Here is a 23068-nt window from a genome sequence, read left to right on the forward strand (position 1 = left end):
GACCACAGAAACGGCTGTCAGAAACTCTGCTGTGCACTTACAGGTATAAAAGCACACAGATACCAGCACTGTGGACGTACAGCGACTCATAAAACACACAGCTGAGCAATCATTTATGTACATGGACAAAAGTATGTGGACATGTTGAGTTCAGGTGTTTCTTTTCTAACAGGGGTCTGGGATACAAAACAATAATGACTAATGTTAAAATTAGGGCTGGGCAAGTTAACGTGTTATTACCGCATTAATGCATTCATTAAATAACGCCAACATTTTTTTAAAATCTCCCGTTAATGCCGTTCTGCCTTTCAACTATGCGATTAATCGCAGAAATCCACGCAATTAATTGTGATTAAAAATTTTAATCGCTGCCCACCACTAGTTAAAATATAATTTTATATTGGGATAAATATCATATTGATTATTCATATAGAGGGTATGCACGTGACATCACCACTAGCGGAAATCCCGATGGTTCCCCCCACTGAGTGGCAGAAAGAGGGAGATGAGTGACAGCGTTGGCTTCAATACTGTCTAAACTGAAGAACAATATTTAATAAAAAAAATAGGACCAATGGCCCTGTAGCTTACTGGCCAAATTAAAAGCTTTGGGAAATGTATTCAGATGCCATTTATTATCACCCAGTTCTGTGTATTTATTATATTACAGAAATAGCCCATGTTTTGGTCATATTCCAATCAGATCTGTAAAAAATTCAAATTCACACTTGATATCACTGATACTGATTTATTGGATCAATCCACTTCCTATCTCTTATAATGGGAAAATTTGTCAAAGTCGCACCAAATCCAGAATCAGATCCGGATCGATATAATTTCAATACCTTGTGTTGACATTATCATACAGAAGCTGTATACCAAGTTTGAAGTCAATCAGAACTGGAGTTTCGGAGAAAAAGACGATTGAAATTTTTTCCCCATAAGAGCCCATGTTAAATTTTCCATAAGTTCCTGGATCCAGAAGAAGATCCTGATCAGCATGTGGACATTATGTTTGGGTCATCACCCCATCAGGGCTGGACTGTAGAAATTTACACTGGATATCATTTATATTTATTGAGTTATTGCATCGATTCACTTCCTATCTCTTATAATGGGGAAATTTTTCACAGTCGCACCAAATCCAGAATCAGATCCGGATCCAAATTTCAATACCTTGTGTTGACATCATCATAAAGAAGCTGTATACCAAGTTTGAAGTCAATCGGAATTGTAGTTTCGGAGAAGAAGACGATTGAAATTTTTGTAACAGACGACAACAACAACGGATGCTGCGTGACAATAGTTTATGGCCTGTTGGCCGGTAAGCTAACAACTAGCAAACCTGCTCTAAAAACCAATTAAAACTAACTGAATTAGAGAAAAAAAAAGTCAAAACTAAATAAAAATAAACTATAATGAAAAATCCAAAACTATTAGAATGTTGATTTGCTCTAGTACAAATGCTAATATTTGTCTCTGTGGTAACAGACAAACCCATATTTTGGGCCACAGTACTGTAGCAGTAGACATTGCCTTATTATTTACAGTCAGAGCATGAAAAATATTTGAGAAATCTTGAGGTAGAACATTTAAAATCATAGTCATGGATAAAAAAATAAATAAATAAATAAATAAAATAAAATCAGTGTTGAGAGAAATTCAGTCAAAACCATCTCTGAGGTATTTCAGAAGCAAATGTAACAGTTTAACCCAAACTAACCAATGCAATGATATTTATCCCATAATATAAAACTATATTCTGACATTAGTCATAATTGTTTTGTATCCCAGACCCCTGTTAGAAAAGAAACACCTGAATTCAACGTGTCCACATACTTTTGTCCACACAGTGTATGTCCCTGTGAACAGGAAACACAGAAACACAAAGTTCTTGTTGGCACAGTCTGACTTGTGATCAGTGTTGTCGCACAAACACCAGATCCAAGCTGTTGCTCTCACCAGTGTCGATCCTGAAGCAGGTGGTGTGGAATTTTCCCATGTAGAACTCCACCCCGATGATGGCAAACATGACGATGGCGAAGAAGAGCAGCAGGCCGATCTGAAGCAGGGGGACCATGGCTTTCATGATGGACTTCAACACCACCTGGAGGCCTGAAGCAGAGACAGAGAGAAGAGCTGAAAGCACAGTGGACTGGACCAGGACTGACTGAGCCCCAGTCTGCATGGTTAGGTTTATATATGTACGTATGAGATGGATGAACAAGGGTAGGAGTGAGTGTGTGATGGAAATACAAACCCAGAAAGAAAGAAAGGGAGCGAGAGACAGACAGATAGATAGATATCTAGATAGATAGATAGACACACAGATAATGTGAAATATATACATAAAGTTCCTCTGTATAAATGTAGAGCATATAAAAAATGCAGTTATTTCATGTTCTTCACATTTTTCGGAGGTTTATATATATATAAACATTTTCATTCTGTACTTCTACTTGTTTCACTGTTGTTTTACTGGTTCTGATCCACTTCAGATCATACTGGGCTGAATGTGGAACCTGAACTAAAATGACTTTGACACCCCTGGTCTAAATGTGAAGTGTCTGAGAGATAACGTGTCATGATGTGACACTATATAAATAAAATTTGATGACTGATACTCATGCATGTAAGGGTAAAATGCAGAAATTGAATTGAAATTTTCCAGATTCAGTGATTTTTGAAGCTCGTTCCAATCTTTCGCTGCTGGATATTGAAACAATGATCGATCAGAGGCATATATTTAAGTGGGTATAGTCAGTGTGTGGAGCTGGGATGTCCACGTGTTGTTGTTGTTGTTGACAAAGGTTGAACGGTGACAAACCCAGAAGACATTTGTAGATGAACATGAACCAGTGGATGACACCCCTGAGCCTCATAACAACCCAACAGCGTTTCCCTTTTGTTCTTTTATGACAGGGGCATCAAACATACGACCCCTGGGCCAAAACCGACCCTCCAGAGGGTTCAGTCCACCCCACAGGATGAATCTGTAAAGTTCAACGGTTACACAGAGGACACTGACCGTCAAGTCATATGGATCATAACATTAAATGGCTTTTAATCAATGAGTGAGATGTTTTTACCTCTGCCAGGAGGTATTGTGATCACTTTGCTTTGTTTGTTTGTTTGTTTGTTTGTTTGTTTGTTTGTTAGCAACTTTACGGGAAAACTATTCCACCCATCTTTACCAAATCTTCCCACAGATAGGCCTAGGCCCTGGGACCAACCCATTAAATTTTGGGCCAAGTCGGCCAACGTTCAAGGTCACAACAAGGTCACAAAATCTACAATTTTCCTATCTGTCATCATTGAGCAATTTTCCAAAATTCATTAAAAAAATTCAAAACGACTCCGATTAGCCTCCAATTTGATCCACCCGTAGCTTAGAACAATATCTTGTATCTGGCACAAAATTGTCCACATCCACTGTGGAATGTGGACTCTGTGGACATTTACATTTAACATTGAAAATCCCATTTACCACACATTTTTCATTAGAACTCAACAAATATTGATTGCAATTGAATCTAATTTGACAGACACATGACTGGTACCAAGCTTCAACTTTTTCTGCTGTATGGAACAACCTTGAAACTGTTTAATTTAAAAAGAAATAGTCGATCCACACATGCACACCGTTCGGGGTGCTTGGCGCAGGTTTGCGTTCTCTGAACACTTGTTTATATGATATTTTGCTATTATTTTACTGGTCCTGCCAGATTCAGGTTAAACTGAGCTGTATGAGCTAAAATGAGTCTGACACCCCTGTTCTATACTAGGGGTGTTAGAAAATATCTGTTCTGCAAGATATCGCGATATTTCATTTCACAATACTGTATCGATATTAAAAAGTACTGTATTGATATTTTTAGGTATTTATTCAAATGCAGATAGGGCGGAGGTTCATTTTTGTTTTTCTTTATTGTTTGTATCTTATTTATTATTATTTAACACTGTTTTATTAAATAACGGTTATTTGAAGCATCCTAAAAGCACTTCTTACTGTCTGAGAGGCACATGTTTGTTCCTTTGTTGGGACTGCATAAAAATATTATTATGATGTCAGTTATGAACTAATAGAATATGAACATTTGAACAGGATCTTAAACTGTAATGTCTGTAAAACATCATTTAAGTTTTAACACAGGAACATTTTGTAAAATAACGTTAGATCCTGTTGTGATTAAATAAAAATGTGTTCAATATTTTTGCATATTTCTGGTGTAATTCAATTATTCCAGGAAATAATCATTCTAAAAAAAGAAACAAACAAACAAAAAATGCCTTTTTAACAGTATCATGATATATCGTGATATATCGTATTGTGATTTGTATCGTATCGCCAGATTCTTGCCAATAAACACCCCTATTCTATAGTATTCTATAAATACCGTCTGGACCACAGCTCTTTGGGTTTGTTGTTGCTCCCGTTTTGAAATTGCTTCTGTATCCTAATGATGCACCTTTTGTACCATCGTTCCTAAATCAAAACCAAATGCTAAAAACCGCTGTCTTATCTTAATTACCCTTCATGCTCTCAAGTCGACAAAAAATGTAACACGAAATGCAACTTGAACGAACAACTTGTATCACCTTCAGGTTCCAAAAACACTTAACCTGACAGATTCAAACTTTAATGTGACTCTGAGTACAAACCAAACAGTAGCTGTGATGCATTATCATAATAATCCTGTGTAATAATATCTTCATGTTGACTTACTGGGGATTCCTGACACCAGTTTCAGGGGTCTCAGCACTCTCACTGCTCGTAGCGTTCGCAGGTCAAAGTCCGAGCCCACGGTGGCCAAGATCCTGTAAAAACACAAAGACACCGGAGTTAGTGACAACAAACCATCACCTAAACCCAAAACCCACCACTGTTGGTTCTCACAATAACAAATAAATAAATAAATAAAAACAACCAAAATGACTTTAATGGAACACCTCATATAAGATAATTAAGTCTTGAATGGACGTTAACATTAGCATTAGCACTGCAGCTAATTTACAATCTGATCCATAATGAGCTGATTCATCTGAACTTCTATAATATGACAAATCTATTTCTTCAACCCAAATCATTCTGGTTTCAGATTAATTGCTTTGGCCATATGATGGAACATTTTACAAACTAGTGGGAACGATAAATAAGTAGTAATACGTCTTCAACTACCAAACCAGAGTGAAATCTTTCATTTTTAGTCTTAAGTACCTTTGACCCAACTGGAACCCACCCATGTGTCAATACTGAAGCTGTTGCTGTGGCAACACCATGAATGTTTCACCATGAAACAGGAAGTACTTATATACGTAAGAGGTACACACAATCACACACAGAAAAAACAGCAGATGCGTCTGTCCTCATATGAAGTATTTCTGTTCTGGTTCTGGCTACTTGAAGGTTAAGCCTGTTTCCTTTTCCTGCAGATGAATCCACAGATTCATAAAGTCTGGACACAAGGTTGTCCAGGATCCAGGATCCTGTCCAAGACCAGGACCAGACTGGACAATTCCACTCAGCCACTCCAGGGTCAGTCACAGCAGACTGATACCACCCAAACAAACCTCTGAACCACACAGGAGAGCATTCCTGTCAGTGTCCATCAGACTGATTAATTTCACCTTAAAACCACATAATTATAATTACACACAACAATATTTCTGCACTTCCTTATGTATATTTATTTGAATTATGACGTTAATAGTATATTGTCTTGTACATATTGTACAAATTGCTGTTCTAACTGTGTGTAATAGAGTGTTTGAATAATGGTTATTTATAATGGTGTTCATAATGTATAATGGTGTAATAGAGTGTATATACACACACACACATATATATGCCTCGTTAGCCTCATAGTATAATTCAAATTTAGTATGAGTCACATTTTTGGCTAAATTGTGATGTCTGCGTAACATTATTCTCCTAACACTGCTGCTTCACAAAGATTTTTTTTTTTTTTTTGTAGTATTGATCATTTCTTTCCTGCTACTTTTTAATATACTTGCATGAAGCACCTGTAACAGAACAATTTCACCTGGGATTAATAAAGTATTGTGACTCGGATGTTTGTTTGGCAGCGTCTGGTTATGTCATGCACTGCTTTTAACTTTGACCAGAGCTGTGACACACTCAGATGTCTATGTGTGTGTGTGTGTGTATGTGTGTGTGTGTATATGTGTGTGTGTGTGTATATATATATATATATATATATATATATATATATATATATATATATATATATATATATATATATATATATATATATATATATATATATATATATATATATATATATATACACATGAATTAAAGTAGGTGCTTATTAAAATTCATTTCATTACCTCCACCAAGGAGGTTCTGTTTTTGCCGGTGTTGGTTTGTCTGTCTGTTTGTCCGTGTGCAAGATAACTCAAAAAGTTATGGATGGATTTGGATGAAAATTTCAGGAAATACTGATACTGGCACAAGGAACAAATGATAAAATTTTGGTGGTGATTGGGAGGGGTGGGGGCAATGATCTGCCTTGATAGAGGTCTGCACTCTATGAGTGCTTTTCTAGTTTTCAAAATGTAACAGAATTTCCAAACATCATTTTATTTTGTCTGTTCCTCCTGTTCTGACGTCTGTTCTGGTCCAGACTCTGCTGACAACACCAAGCAATGGAATCACACACATCACCAAACAGTTCCCTTGGTATTTGTGTGCATTCATGTTCAGTGGCTGCTCTCAATTCAGCGACTGTTGTGGGTCTCATAGCGTAGACTTTGTCTTTTAGGGATCCACATAAAAAACAGTCTAGTGGTGTGAGGTCTGGTGAACGAGGAGGGTATTTAACGAAACCCCTCCGTCCAGTCCACCTGTTTGGCAAGTTCACCAGACCTCACACCACTAGACTGTTTTTGCTTGTCAGCAGTGTCTGGGCCAGAACCGACGTCAGCTTGAGAACAGGTGGTGACAAAACTACAAAATGATGTTTGTAAATTCTATTACATTTGGAAAATTAAATGAATTTTAATAAACACCTACTTTACAATTATTTAAAGTGTGTATACATTTTTTTGGGACTCCCTGTGTGTATATATGTATGTATATATACATATATGTATGTGTGTGTGTGTGTGTGTATATATATATATATATATATATATATATATGGAGAGAGAGAGAGAGAGAGAGAGAGAGAGAGAGAGACAGACAGACAGACAGACAGACAGACAGACAGACAGACAGACAGACAGAGACAGAGAGACACACACACATATATATACATATACATACACACACATACATGCATATCCACACATGTGCATATGTGAGTGCAGTGTCCATTGAGTCCCAGCTGGCAGCCCTCATTACAGCCTGCACACTGAGGGACAGACTTAAGTGCTCCACTGAAACACAGGAAAAAAGAAAACACATGCTGGAGGCTAAGAAGAGAGAGGAAGATGCAGTGTATGGAGCAGAGGTCAGCGTTAAAGAACAGAGAAAAACACGACTGTAAAGAGATGATATCTAAGCAAACGTATAGGAGGAGGAGGAAAAAGAAGGGCAGGACAGATATGGATTTCTTGTGGAATCAATAGAGAACATGTTCCCTTCTAAAATCTCCTCCTCACATTTGGGAATAAGCCTAATGCACAACAAAGAAAACTAAATTATGGATTTTGACACTCCAGCTCCAGCAGCTGATTCAGCGGTTCAGAGAGTTCAGAGGAAAAGTGTGGCAGATGAACAGGCTGAATCTACTCCATTTATTTGGTTTTGTAAATGAACTGGAGGATGTCTCAATTATTTTTTCTTCTGTCACTCCAAAAATGTTCACACCAGGGTGAAAAATGCGTTCTCTACATCTCGTTTCATCATGTCTTTGTCTCCTAACCACCTCCATGTGTGTGCAATTACACATCCAAACCGTTTGCTCCTCCTTTTCAGATGTGGTAAATATAGACACAGTTTCCATCAGTAAAATTGCTTTGGGGTTTGATAAATCACTTTGCGTGTGCTAAATTAATATATTTACATTTTCTCCTCCCACCACACGCACAACTGCGTCTAAACACCCCATATTGCATATTCATTGTGCCAAATGTACTAACTGGATGCAGACGCGCTATTTTGCACCTTTGAAAGATGCAACCCTTAGTGCGCACTGTTAGTAAATCAGTTTGTACATTTTTTGTGCGTGCAAAGAGTTTGCACACGTTTTAATACACGCAAACCTTTGATAGATCCGGCCCTCAATGTACTGCTGCCCATCTTGGCCAGGACACTCTTGGAAAAGAGATTTTTTATCTCTATGAGGTTTTCCTGGTTAAACATAAAGGTAGGTAAATAAATAAATAAATAAATGTTATTACACATATGTATTGGTTTCTGTAGATTTCTACCACACCTGGGCAATATGGTAAAACATTCTCTCTCTCTCTCTCTCTCTCTCTCCATCTCTCTAAGAGATAGAGCTTATATGTCTTGTATACCTATATATTTTCAATAAAGTTGGAAATTTAAAAAAAAGATTATTACGTTGCCATTAAAATCCTCTCATTGATTTCCCTTTAACAGATGTAGTGGCTTTAGATGCAGCTGGTTCAGTGTGTGTTTAGTTGTGCTGCCACTAACGACTCATTTTCTAACGTTTGATCTTTTGACTAATGTTTGTTATTTACTTAAATATTACCAAACAAAAAATTACAAAGTAAGCGTAACTGTAAGAGTGGGGGAATGAAAGTTAAGACGCTTATAAGACAGGAGGGTGTCTTCTCTCTCTCTCTCTCTCTCTAATTAGGCGGTCAATCGTTAAACCACATGTCAACTACAAAAACTGACAGTGGCTAATTTTCATAGTTGATTACGTTGACTAATCACGACAGCACTAAAATAATACAAAAGGAAGTCTCTGACAACCTGCTTTTACCATAATTTAGTGCAGAAAACCCAGATCCAGTGTTTCTTTCCTCAGTTACCAGACCAGCTTCATGTGTCTGCATGCGATCGTCTAAATATTACAACATTAGTCCAAAATTATGCAAAAACACAGAGTTTTTAGTCAAACAACTACAACAAAAAGCCATCATGTCGCCTCGGCTCTAAACCCTGTGAATATTAATGATATTTTTGCGAACGTCCCAAATGGGTATGTTTTTCAAACCTCCCCGTTAAGTACTGGTACGAGCTCCGAAGCGGCACAAAATCCTCAAGGGCACAATAGCTTTTATGTGGAGGGTAGCAAACGCTCATGTCTGACTGGAAAAATATCTTCACATGCACACGAACGAACACGAGCGCACATACAGAAAACAAGAAAGGTCGCTTATTGCTCCCTGGTTAGCAGTTGGCATGGCAACCAATAAAGCACATCTGTGCTTTATGGGAATTATCATTATGGAGCGAATCAGTGTGTGCTGCCAGGAAAGAGCCTGTTTTGTAATTTAGAAATTATTATTTTATACATTTTTCAAGCATACTCACTGCAGCTGATCAAATTCTCTGGCAGTGATGGATTTCTAAACACTCCTTTTTATAATTGTCTCATTAGTTTTCCGCTCGTAAAAAGTGAACATTTTCTGCAGTTTTCAGCACTGTGTAGGAAACTCTGATGAAGCAGCGACAGAAGGTGATACGGTGAGAGATCTGAGTACGCAAGTGAGTTTAGGATGATGCAGTGATGAGGAAGAAAGCCTCTTAACACTTCAAACACACTCACATTCAGATCCACAAACATTATACGAAACGGAATGTCTTTCTACTGCTGTTTATGTCAAACACTATAATCACAGGTGTCAAACATGCGGCCCGGGGACCAAATCCGGCCCACCAAACGGTCAAGTCTGGCCCCTGGGATGAATTTGTGAAATGCAAAAACTACACAAAGATAATAACAATCCTTTTAGTTCAGGTTCCACATTCAGACCAATTTAATCTCAAGTGGGTCAGACCAGTAAAATACTATCGTAATAACATAGAAATAATGAAAACTCCACATTTTGCCTCTTTGTAAATGTAAATATGTTCATGTATTTACACTAAAACAAAGTATAATTCCAAAAACAACGTAAATAACCTGAACAAATATGAACCTGAAATGTCTTAAGAGAAGTCAGTACAATTTTAACAATATTCTACCAGTTGCTAAATGTTTTGGTAACACTTAATAGTAAGTCCACACTATGAAGCATTAGTTAAGCATTAACAAATACTGAATTCATCATTTATAAAGCATATTTATGACACGAATACTCATTAATATATGGTTTATCAGCATAGCTATGATGGTTTTACTCATCATTTATAAGCTCATACAATGTGCTTAATGATTGTATTTTCATACTTTATAAATTATGTGTTCAGCATTTAAAAATTTAGTTTTGCATCACTTACAAACAAGTTATGATGTGCATTTTTGCTCACACATACACTATTCAGACATTTACTAATGGTTAGTAAATATGTTAGTGGGTATTTTATACTAACTCACACATTTATTTTCCAATAGATGTCCTATAAACAGTTCTTAATACAGGAATTAATTTTCTCCAGTAGCTATAAGGTACTTCCTACTCATTAATTAAGTATATGGTGTGAGCTCATCTAAAGTGTGCACCATCTATGCCATCTAAAGCATTTACAAATGAGATTTAAAGGTTGGCAGATCAATGCCAAAAGACTCTCAAAAGTCTCAGTTATTCTAACAAAGGAGTTCTTCTAACAAATAAAACAAACTGCATGATTGAATGATGAATTATTATGATTATGAATGATTAAGTAGAACATTTATAGCTGTGCTGATAAACCATATATTAATGAATATTCATGTCATAAATATGCTTTATAAATAATGAATTCAGTATTTGTTAATGCTTAACTAATGCTTCATAGTGTGTACTTATTATAAAGTGTTACTAATGTTTTGTGTGTTTGTAGATCTACTGTGATCTGTACGTTATAATGTACATGTGGAAATGATAAACTGAGGCAGAATATTGTTAAAATTACACTTATTTTTTCAGTTTGTTCATGTTATTCACATCTTTCAAAAGGATAGTTTGTAGATGTAAACCTTTGCATAATGTACATTTACTTTTTTCGCTCTGAAACATAAAGAAAAGCTTGGAGTTGACATTATTTACATATTGTTATGTTATTATTTTACTGGTTCGGCCCACTGCAGATCTAATTTAGCTGAATGTGGAACTGAACTAACATGAGTTTGACACCCCTGCACTAAATGGACAAAAGGATGTCCCTGTATGTCAGCGTCATGTTCTATGTGACATATATTTTGTTTCTTTTGTACATTTCATGCTATAGCCTATATCCTAACCCCCAACCCCCCTCCACATTATGATGACTTAATGTAAATACTGTATATTATTCTACATAAATTCTACATAACCTCCCAACAGAAGTGGGCGGTACTTCCACTGGAGGACGACTCAACTAATTCAATCAAAGTCCATATATGACAGGGGACTCAAACTTGCGGCCCGGGGGCCAAATGCCAAAGGTTCCAATGCAGCCCCTGGAACGAATTTGCAAAGTGCAAAAATTCCAGTCAAGGCTGTGGAACTCATTTTAGTTCAGGTTCCACATACAGACCAATATGATCTACAGTCAAATAACAGGAGAATAACCTACAAAAAAGAATGACTTCATATTTTCTTCTCGGTTTGATGTGAAAAAAATAATATTACACTATGCCTGTAGTTAAATAATGACATATAATGAATAATGAATTTTTGTCTTTGTTTTGGTGCAAAAAATAACATTAAATTATGAAAATATTTACATTTGCAAACTATCCTGTAACAATAAAATGTGAATAACCTGAACAAATATGAACAATCTGAAACGTCTAAAGAAAATTAAGCACAATTTTAACAGTTTTCTGCCTGTTACTCAGTGTTTAGTGTCTTTGTAGATCTGATCCATAATGCACATGTAGAAATGATAAGTTGAAAGCATGATATTGTTAAAATTGCACTTATTTTTCTTGAGAAATTTCAGTTTTTTCAGGTTATTCACATCTTTTTTGTTTGGATAGTTTATAAAAGTAAGTATTTTCAGAATTTAATGGGTTTTTTTTTGTTGTTGTTGTTTTTAACTAAAATAAAGAAAAATTTGGAGTTGTGATTATTTATAGGTTATGATGCTATTGTTTTACTGGTCCAGCCCACTGGAGATCAAATCCGGCTGAATGTGGCCCCTGAAGGAAAATGAGTTTGAGACCCCTGATATATGACTTCTATCAGCGATCAGTAGGAACTATATTGATATCTGTAATCATTTCCATGTTAAAAACCATCAAAATATGGACCATTAGAAGGAAAGGCACATTTTTAATATTTCAAAAATGTATAAAAAACCAAAAAACCAAAAAAAAAAACCCCTCAAAAATCTAAATTTTTCCAAACTGCTAAACTTTGTAGACATTGTCCAAAGGAAGATACATACAAAATTTGAACAGATTTTTTTTTTTCGTTTTTCTCTTCTTTTCATCCTCTTCTCTAAAAACAGTGCTGTGATGGTGAGGTGTTAGAGCAACAACAGCATTAACACTGATGACAGTATATTTAGATAAACTGTACTTTCATCTCATTTGGTTACCCGTTTTCCTCCTTTTTTCCCCTCTCTCTCTTCTTCCTTTCTCTTCTTCTCACTTATTTTCAGTTCATTAATGGTTATCTTTTGTCATACCCCTGACTTTTTCAGAAGCCCACATCACAACATTCACACCACATACACTTCCCACACACTTCACCACACACAAACACACTTACACAACCAAGACAGGACATAGATCCGTACGACCTGGTCAGTCAAACAGTTGGTTTCTTTTGTACATTTCATGCTAGAGCATATATCCTACCCCCCTCCACCCTCCCTCCCCCCACATTATGATGACTTAATGTAAATATTGTTTAGTATTACACACAGGGTGCAATTCATCCAAAAAACAGACGGGGGGTTTGTTATTTTTTGTTTTTGAGCCGTCTGTGTGTGTGTGTGTGTGTGTGTGTGTGTGTGTGTGTGGGGGGGGGGGGGGCAGTTATATATGTGGGGGTGCTGGCGTGAAACGAAAGTGAAACTACATATTTTCAATGTCCAACTCCCAGGTTCTATTCCTCTATTATACAGCGAATCTTACACAAAATTTTCACAACTTCTAACCTGTATCCACCGGACACACACATGCTGGGTCCCATGAATGTGTCATGTTCACCCCCCCACGGCACCCCAGTGCATGGGGACGTTTGTGAATTCTCAAACTGCCGACAGTTCAGTTCAGGTGAATGTTAGTGTCACTAATGTAGGATATACTGTAGGTGAAAGAAAACCGTCACAACCTGCTGTTATTTACATTGTTTAGTTGCGCCCCCCCCCCCCCCCAAGGAGGAAATTCATTGAGCAGAAGTATGGATGTAAAAACCGGGTGGGGGATGGGGGGGTGGGGGGTTGATTCCCCTATCCTCCCCAACAAATCGCACCCTGATTGTACATAAGTTTCCTTGCCCTTGCTTAAATAAAGGTTATATCTATATATATATCTATCTATACATATCTATATCTATATCTATATACACACACACACATATATGTGTGTATATATATGTGTGTGTGTGTGTATATACATATATATATATATATATATATATGCTTGAAATGAATCCAACCAGTAGTTTTAGACAACAAGATTGTTGAAATCTAAACACTGGTGAGCTTTAGTTTGACCATTCAAGGTCAGTCAAGGTCAAAGGTCATGGACCCAAATGAAAGTCCACATATGACTTCTATCAGTGCTCAATAGTAACTATATTAATATCTGTAACCATTTCCATGTTATAAACCATCAAAATATGGACCAGTAGAAGGAAAGGCACATTTTTAATGTTTTAAAAACTTTTACAAAATTTTAAAATCTAAATTTCTTCAAACTGAATAAAGTTTGTAGACATTCTGGAGTAGATTTAACCTCCTCAGACCCAGCTGTGGGTTTTCTGTCCACATTTGTGGACGAGAGTTTCACAACTTTATACAAAAAAAAAAAAAAAAAGAAAACTGTCTACCACAAAGGACATTCCATAAAAATTTTAAAAACTGCATCTGAAAAAACTGTTGCATCATGATGTTTCTAATATAGGCACTTATTTAATAAAAAAAAACAAAAAAAGCTAGTACTTTGCTGACATGTCCAGGGTCTTAGGAGGTTAATGTCATTGTAGAATGGCTATACAACAAAACTAGGTAGAGCTTACCTTCTTTTTATGTTTTTATGTTTAATGTGTCAGGTAGAATACACACTTTGTCTTTTCATTCTACTTTCTTTTTTAATGTAACTTATTTTTAGCTATTTACACTGTATTTACGTATTTATTGTTGATGTGGTATGACTGTATCTGTGGAGCAGTGACTGTAGTTTGAATTTCCCTTGGGGATTAATACAGTAAATGAATCAATGAATCTATCTATCTATCTATCTATCTATCTATCTATCTATCTATCTATCTATCTATCTATCTATCTATCTATCTATCTATCTATCTATCTATCTATCTATCTATCTATCTATCTATCTATCTTCTTAAATTAAAAGGACGAATAGCAATGAATAAGACATCTGATAAAATCAAAACATCCAATAAGATCAAACATCCAGTGAAAACAAACATCCAGTAAAATCAGCCAGCCACTAACACATTCATTAGAATCCACAGTTCAGACACAGTTGGAGGTATTTAACTCCCAAGGAAGCTGCATTTCAAATTTCAAATTAATCTGACTGGTAGATTCGTAACAGATGTTTGAAGAAACTGCTAACAAAGACAGAGACGAAAACGACAACAGAGACAACAACACCTTCACAATACCTCCTGGCCTATCGGCTGGTGAGCTAAAAAGAACTAAACAACAAGCATCAAACCTTAAGACTCTGCAAAATATGTCTGAGTGAGTCATCCCAGTACACACATGAAGCCAGCGCGACCTAAAAGAAACAGACTGAAAACAGGATCTGAAGTCATGAATCATCCGTCCATGCTGTTTCTATTCCCTGAACAATCGATAACTCCCATAGCTGTGGGCCGTGCATACATGTACGAGTGTGTCTGCACTTTGGCCTGTGAACGGATGAGCTGACAGCGCTGTAGACAGACAGTCGGGCAGGAGAAGGAGCGACCGCTTTTAATATCCCTTTATCATCGCCACAATATACCCATGTGGGCGCCAGACGCAGCTCGCACAGGAAATGTACGGAGGCTGATGCTATCATCCGTCAGTCAGTCGTTCACGTGCTCACACAGTGACGGGCTGCTTTCTTCTGGACGTCACAGGTTCAAAGAAAGAAAGCAATAAGAGACACAATAGGGCTGGGTATCATGGGCAGTCTCCTTAATCGATTTGATTTCGATTCATTAGGTTCTGAATCGATTAATTGCGATTCGATTCAGTATTAATTGATTGATTCAGATTCATTTACTGATAGCAAAGTACAATTTTAAGTTGTAACTTGATTATTTGACTACTGCAGCCATGCAACACAGAATCAATATTGATATTAGAAAGGAAATAGATCTGACATTTCAGCTGTAAACAGATGAATCTGCTCTGAAATAATGAACAGGACACAAACATGTCCATGTTTCTCCAGTGGCTCAGAACAGACTTCTCCATCATCTTTATTCTGTTTTATACCTGGTGCTTCCAGCCTTAAAGGTGGGGTCTGAGATCTTGGAAAAACGGTTCGAGCTTGCTACATTTTGAAAATACTCAATTCAAAAGTCCAAACCCCTTTCTTCAGACGCCCCTCTGAAGCCACGCCTCCAGAGTGGTGGCACGTGCAATGCTTGTACCCGAGGGTTCACGAGCGCTGCACAGCAACAATGCGCCGGTTCTGCTCTGCTCCGTTGGGCTCCGATGCCGTCTACGGTCCGGTCCATCCAAACCGTCTCCGACACCGGCTGAGGCTCCGTCCCCTGCTTCACTCCCGTACGCCTCAGGCTCCTACCCCAACTACGGCCCTGGCTGAGCGTCCAGCTGGCGTATCCATGCATACCTCATTCAGTTTCCTCTAACACCCCCACTCTTCCAGAACAGCCCCAGTTCAGACCTATGTGACTAATGTTACATTTCCTAGTGGTTTATGTTAGTGACAAAACAGTTTGCAGGTGAACTTTCCATCCTAATATAAGTAATATAGCCAAGCTCTGGCTCCGCTTCCTGTACAAGGCTCCAGACTCTGGGAACGCAAAGAGGGGTTACACGCAGAGGGGGGAAGGGGGGAGGGGCGAATGGCAGTTGAGTTTGATAGACATATCACCGTTCAATCATTTCGAGTGGGCGCTCAAAATGATTGGATGGTGTTTTTTCAGTCCCGCCCGTTCCACAGGTGACTGTTTTTTTAAATTTTTGTGTTAGAGCATTTAATTAATTAGTTGTAATCGGGGTGTGAAGGGGATTTTAAGGAATATAATAAAAAATGCTCCAGAGAAACATCTCAGACCCCACCTTTAAGGCACATTCCTGTCACCCTGGGGCACTGACACCAGTGTGGCCCCCTTAAACAGAATCATGTTGGGCCCTTGGTACAAGAAACTCGCAGGAGGGGGAGGGTGGGCGGAGCTTCGTGATTTCCGTTTTACTATTCCTCTAACTCCGCCCTCAGCTACAGGTGATCCAAGTTAATATTTCTAGAACGACTGGCTTCTGCGACCCCCCTCTACCGGCCAGTTCCTCCACACTGTGGGTTGAAGTTTCAGGAAGGGAGGACCTCCCACTGAGGGGTTTTCCCCACCCTTCCTCTGCGTTCCTCCCACACCAGAACCGTCGCGAGCACGACCAAGACCAAGATCTCTGCGAGGGGCTTGTGAGACGGAGCCAGACACACTTCCGCGTCAGTGGTTTCCGGGTCATTTACTCGCGGTCCTGCTCTGAAAATCGATCTCATCCACCATTAATCGATAACGCAAAATTAAAAAGAAGTAGATCCAAAATCAATTAAATTGATTTTTTTACCCAGCCCTAATATTAAATCAACTCAGAGATCATGTATATGTTCATAAAAGCTAAGAGTAAATTCAAAGGTTATGTCAATACAGAGTGAACCGAAGACAAAATAACTTTTTCATTGAAATCTATGGGTTTCTATGGGTAATCCATGGGTTTTACTGGTGAACCAATGTTTCAATTTCTTATTCATTTTATTGCTTATTTTATCCTTGTTATTTATCATTTTGAACATTTTCTCATTCACTTTTGTTCATTTTGTTAATTTTATTTTTTATACTTTTACCCTTTTTTGAATTTTTTCTCTTCAATTTCCTTGAGTTTATGTTTTTTTTTTCAGGTTACTCATCATATTGTTGATTTATTACTCATTTTCATCATTAATTTGGCTGATTTTGTTCATTTTGTTGCTTATTTTACACTTCTTTTATTTCATTTCAATTATTTACTTTTTTTTCACAATATTTATGATTTTTATGTGTTTTATGCATTTTTGTTCATTTTATTTATTAATAATTAAGTGTCTCCGAAGATGACGGTGTTTCCACGGTAACTACGGAGCCTCTGAACGTCCAAATGGGTCATATCTGATGACCATGAAAAGATGAGGAACTGCTTTTTACACCAATTATTTACATGTATTGATGGGATTAATGGATCAACAGGTATTAAACAGTTTAGGTCAGTAGATGGTTTTGGTCGGTGGTGGATGTTTGGGTCTTTACTGTTGAATGTAATAATGTCTCAGTGTTACTCATGCCTGTTTTTATTTTGCTGTAAACAGACATATGTCCATATGTGTAATGAATAAATCCATAGGTGTTGTCTACGCTGAACTGGTTTGATGATCTGTAAAATCCCAGCTGGGACATGAGCCACTATCGACCTCCGTGCGTTTGACTTGTTTATGACTGTAATAATCTGCTGCGCGCGCCCATGTGCACGAATGCAGTTTTAATTTAGACGCGGCGCTCTACGACAGCAGCCATATTTGACGGCGAGTGGCTGTGGCAGCAGCGATGAGCTCATGAGTACCCCCCTTCTGTCCTCATGTGCATTGTGGGAAACGCTTGCTCCCCAGACTCCGTCACAGCTGTCCACTCACATCGGATAACGTCGCAGCATCGCGGCCCGCCACCATTCCACTTCACACACATGCACAAACAGCGCACACACTCGCCTATTATTCCCAAACAGGATGTGACACGCTGAGATCTTTGTGCCGATTGGTTTGCTCGTTTCCTATGAGATGTGATGGTGGAAAAATTAGATCTAATGGGCAAGAAATGGCCTGTGTCTAATGATGAGGACTATTATCTCCTCTGTGTAAAATATGTGTCTGCATGGTTATGCATATTCATAGAAAACTGAACCAAAAAATCAGATGCAACTGTGAGAATACAAACACATCTGATGCTATTTTTTTTTTTTTAATTATGGAACCAAATAAGAAAAGAAAACACAGGCGTAAACAGACAGACAGGAAGTCACTGTAGTCTGTTTTTGGTTAAAGGTCACATGTGTCTTGAGACTGGAAATAAAAAGGCAAAAGGATCATTAAACTTGAAAAGGTTTTCCCCCTTAGGAAATGAGAAATCTTCGTACAGAACTGATCACAGTTGGCATTTTGGCCTCCAGGTGTTTCCAGGAAGAAGCTCATTTACGGTCTGAAGCATCACGTACAAATGTATACGTCGAGAATGTGCGGTTTGACGTGTCGGCCTAAATGACGAGTACACATCGACAAACAGACGATATTATCTTTCCTCTCAGGTCCAGGAATATCCGCAGTAATTTAAAGGTGCAGTCTGTAGGAATTCTGTTCTCAGTAATTATAAAATGGTCTTGACTGTCACCAGACATTAAGGAATCCTGTTCATTTCAAATCCTGATCTCACTGACAGTAGTAGTCCAGACAGAATATGTGCATTTGAAAAGCTCAGTGTCAGCCCCCAAATGATGTTTACATTGTCATTGTGTGTTTTGGTCTGAGGCTCCGCCCATCACTTTAATTCATTGGTTCATTGATTCATGGTTGCGGTTCGTGCCGCGAGTACTTCACAAAAGTAAAAGTGAAACTTAAGGCTCACTTTCCTTTTCTCTATCTCCTGAATGTTCGCAAACTGTCACGACGGGGGGAAAAGAGAGGACTCAAATGCACGGAACTGAAGGGAAAAAATTAAAGTTTATTTAACAAAAAATGAAAACCCGACAACGAAAAACCCTAACACAAAAAGTAAGGCAGAGTCCATAAATGAAAACCAGACAACATACAAAACCTGAATCAGAGTCCGTGGATGAATATGGATTAATGTCCGGGCTATGGAAAAGAGTGAGGAGAAATGGACCAGCGCTGCATGGCTGCAAACCAAAGCCTTAAATAGGCTAAAGATAATTGGCTGCAGCCACGCAGCGCCAGCAGGTGAGTCTAATGATGATAATGATAAGGAGGAGCTGAGGGTCACACAGGCCTGACCAAAAGGGAGGAGCTGAGAGTCACACAGGCACAGATCCTGACACAAACTTTCCTTTGAGTGGGCAGAACGTTTGTCCTGTTCTATTATATATTAGACTGATGTAGAATAAGTCTGGTGAGGATTTTTTGTATGAAATTTATGGTGTGGTGGCGAGGATTAGTGGAAACACTTGTAGTAGACACTCATGCTGGATCTGGCAACCCCTAGCCTGGGGGGAGGCAGAGAGGATACCACGCTCTACAGTATTTGGAATGTGATTGCAGTACCAGTTTTGGCCACAATCCTACATACGGCACCTTTAATACTTAAATATCAGCATAAAATACATTTTAGCACAGTAGCACACACTACTCTGAAACTCAATTAGATCTAAAATCATGTAAATTCTGTCAGATTTTTTCAGTTTTCATAGCACTTAGAAGTACATAGCAGTTAAATAGTCCAGATGTTTCTCTGTGGATCATCAACTATGTCTTAAATGTAGCTTTAGATGTTGAAGGCTCTTAAAATCCTAAAATGTTCTCAATTACTTGACATAAGATGGAGTTGATGTCGTCATGTTTCATTTTTCTTTCAGATTTCTAGTCTTAAATGTTTTATTGATTATGTGCACAGACCCTGGAGAGGAAGGGGCTGTTTGGTACAAATATGGAATGTTGTGTCACAAAATGTAAAATTCTCATTCATCATTTAGTCCCAGTTTAACTGATGATGATGATGATGATGATGATGAGTACATGATGCAGAACGTTCAGATCTACACACTGAACTGAAATATTCCCAAGTTGGTTCTCTTAAACTGTGAGGGAGTTCAGAGCCAAGAGACAGGAGGGAAGCAGGATGACTGACCCACTGACCGATCCACTGACCAATCCACCAATCCACTGACTGACTGGTCAACCCACCAACTGACTGACCCACCAATGGACCCACTGACCGACCAATTGACTCAACCCACCAACTGACTCACAGATTGATCAACCAACCCACCCACTGACTGACCCACTGATCAACTGACTTACAGATTGACCCCTTGACCACCAACCGACTCACCAACTGACCCACTGACGAACTTACCAACCAACCAATCAACTCACCTACTCACTGACCCACCAACTGACCCACTCACCCGATCCACTGACCAACCGGCCAACTGATCCACTGACTAACTGGACCAAACCCATCCACTAACTGACCCACCAATCGACCACCTGAACAACCCACCCATTGACTCAGGGACCCACTGATGGACTTTCCAATCCACCCACCCACTGACTCAGAGACCCACCAACTAACTGACCCACCACCCGACCCACTCACCCGATCCTCTGACCAACCGGCCAACTGATCCACTGACTAACTGGACCAAACCCACCGACCCACCCAATAAATGACCCACTAATCGACCACCTGACCAACCCACCCATTGACAAAGGAACCCACTGATGGACTTTCCAACTAACCCACCCACCCACCTACTCACTGACCAACCCACGGACTTAGGGATTCGCTGATTGACCCATCAATTGACCTACTGACCAACCAATTCACCCACCCACCTTATTGACCAACCGACCGTGACCTGCTGTTCATGTTCAGGCCTTCAGGTTTTCAGCACCATGTACTCAATGTACAAAAACTCAATCACTCTATTACAACTTAAGATACTCGAGTATTGGCTTCACTTTGGAGCTGAGGTCTGCACCTGTTGATGTTAACAAATAAATCCATAAATCATCATAAATATCCCTCCATCTGTGGCCTGAACTGGTCTCGAAATAAAGTCCCAGCCACGTAAAATACACTCAAGACCCTAATGAGACCAAGATCTTCAAAAAGTGGAATTCAGACTGGTTTTGAAATGACAGTGGGGTGGACATGCAGTGGTTTGACTCTTACATTGCCTTTAATTTCCTGGTGTTAAGACAAAAATGAAGTGATGAAACCCCCCAAAATTAAAATGTCTGAGATGAGAAAGGCACACGTGGACTAAACCACGTCGCTCCCGCTGCTGTTAATTAAATCCAATTCAACTTTTATAACCTGCATATAAATAGAACCGCAGCCAACTTAACCTTGAAGAAACAGCGGCAGATCAGGACAGAGTTTGAGTAATTCATGCTGCCTGTTAAAAGCTGCAGCAAGAAGCACGCAACTTAATTCACTGAATCCAGAGTGGAGTCGGTAAAATGATGAAACCAGCAGAATTAATGTGAAAATGAAAAAAAAAAAAAAAACACTCTTCTCTTTCCCTTTTCTGTCTCCATTACAGCTGTCAGAAATGAAGCCAAGAAACAAAATAGGAATAAATATCTGTACTCCAGTTGTTTTAGCTTTTATTAATTTGTGCTATTTTAGTGCATGGAGGAAACATCCACACATAAGACAGTAACTATAATAATGGGAGCATCCACACTCATTATAAGCAGATGGGAAAATTTGGCCATTTTTGTCTCTGTTTCAATGATTCAATAATTCAGTTCATGGCAAAACTACAAAGCAACTTCAACAAACCCAAGATCTGTTTTCATTAATTGGTTCCAACAAAACAAACAAGCACAATCATAATAATTATATCATGGGGTTCATATAAACAGGACCTGTTGGCACCAGACCAAAACATGTCCAGGTCTTTAGCAGAGGTCGTGCTAGTCATTTTTACTGTCCGTCATTTTGACAGACAGGGTCATAAAAATGTGTATGTATAGCATGCCAAATGCCATAAGAACTAGCGTATTACTTGCTTGTCCTTCATCCTCCAATGTATCAGTCCCTCTTTTGCTTTTTGCTTTTTTTTTTATTTTACTTTATTTGTGGATTTTCAACAGCATAACATGGATGCATCATACAATCTGTACATTTCTACTGTCTTTTTAAACACAAGTCCCCACCCCAATTTAAATATAAACATAAATATGTAAATATATCGACCAAAAGACATCAGGATTATGAACAGGAGGCATACAGCATTCATACAAAGTCTAGATGTGAAACCATAGTAAAAGCAAAAATAAATGCATAAAATAAAATTGAATAGATAACAATTATACATATATTTATTAAAAAAAAAAAAAAAAAAAAAAGATAGAAATAAAATATGTATCATACCTACAGTTATCCAGGTGATGAGTGGTGATTTGGTGTTAAAGTCATGATATATTGCTCATTCTGTAAGTTTCTGTGAATTTTAGATCTGTCTTGGCGGAGGTCTGTGCTCTCCGAGTGCTTATCTTGTTGTATTTTGTCATTACCTGCATTTTATTTTACAACAATCTGTGCAAGAAATGTGAGGATCTACAACTTCTGCCTTTTTTTTTTTTTTATTAACTTTCTTTATTGGAAGTAATTTCACAGGCATGACAGTGCAATGTGATAAAAAGGACTTCAATTCTTTCATTACCTCCGCTAGGAGGTATTGTGATCGCTTTGCTTTGTGTGTTTGCGTGCATGCGTGTTTGTTTGTTAGTAAGATAACTCAAAAAGTTATGGACAGATTTTCAGGAAATTTTCAGGAAATGTTGATACTGGCACAAGGAAGAAATCATAAAATTTTGGTGGTGATCGGGGGTGGGGGGGCCACAGG

The 23068-nt window shown here is 38.3% G+C and overlaps 1 protein-coding gene across 1 annotated transcript in view; it reads right to left on the bottom strand.

Annotated features, from left to right (window-relative positions):
* The window catches only part of LOC115429602 (voltage-dependent N-type calcium channel subunit alpha-1B-like), a 469655-nt gene that overhangs the window by 290160 nt on the left and 156427 nt on the right, over positions 1–23068 (bottom strand). Inside the window, exons 6-7 of the mRNA XM_030149195.1 lie at positions 4727–4818; positions 1963–2115 (exon numbers count right to left, since the gene is read on the bottom strand). Coding sequence (XP_030005055.1) covers positions 1963–2115; positions 4727–4818 — 245 coding nt within the window. The remainder of the gene's footprint in view (positions 1–1962; positions 2116–4726; positions 4819–23068) is intronic.

Source organism: Sphaeramia orbicularis, chromosome 12 (assembly GCF_902148855.1).
Source record: "Sphaeramia orbicularis chromosome 12, fSphaOr1.1, whole genome shotgun sequence".
Classification (NCBI taxonomy): Eukaryota; Metazoa; Chordata; class Actinopteri; order Kurtiformes; family Apogonidae; genus Sphaeramia; species Sphaeramia orbicularis.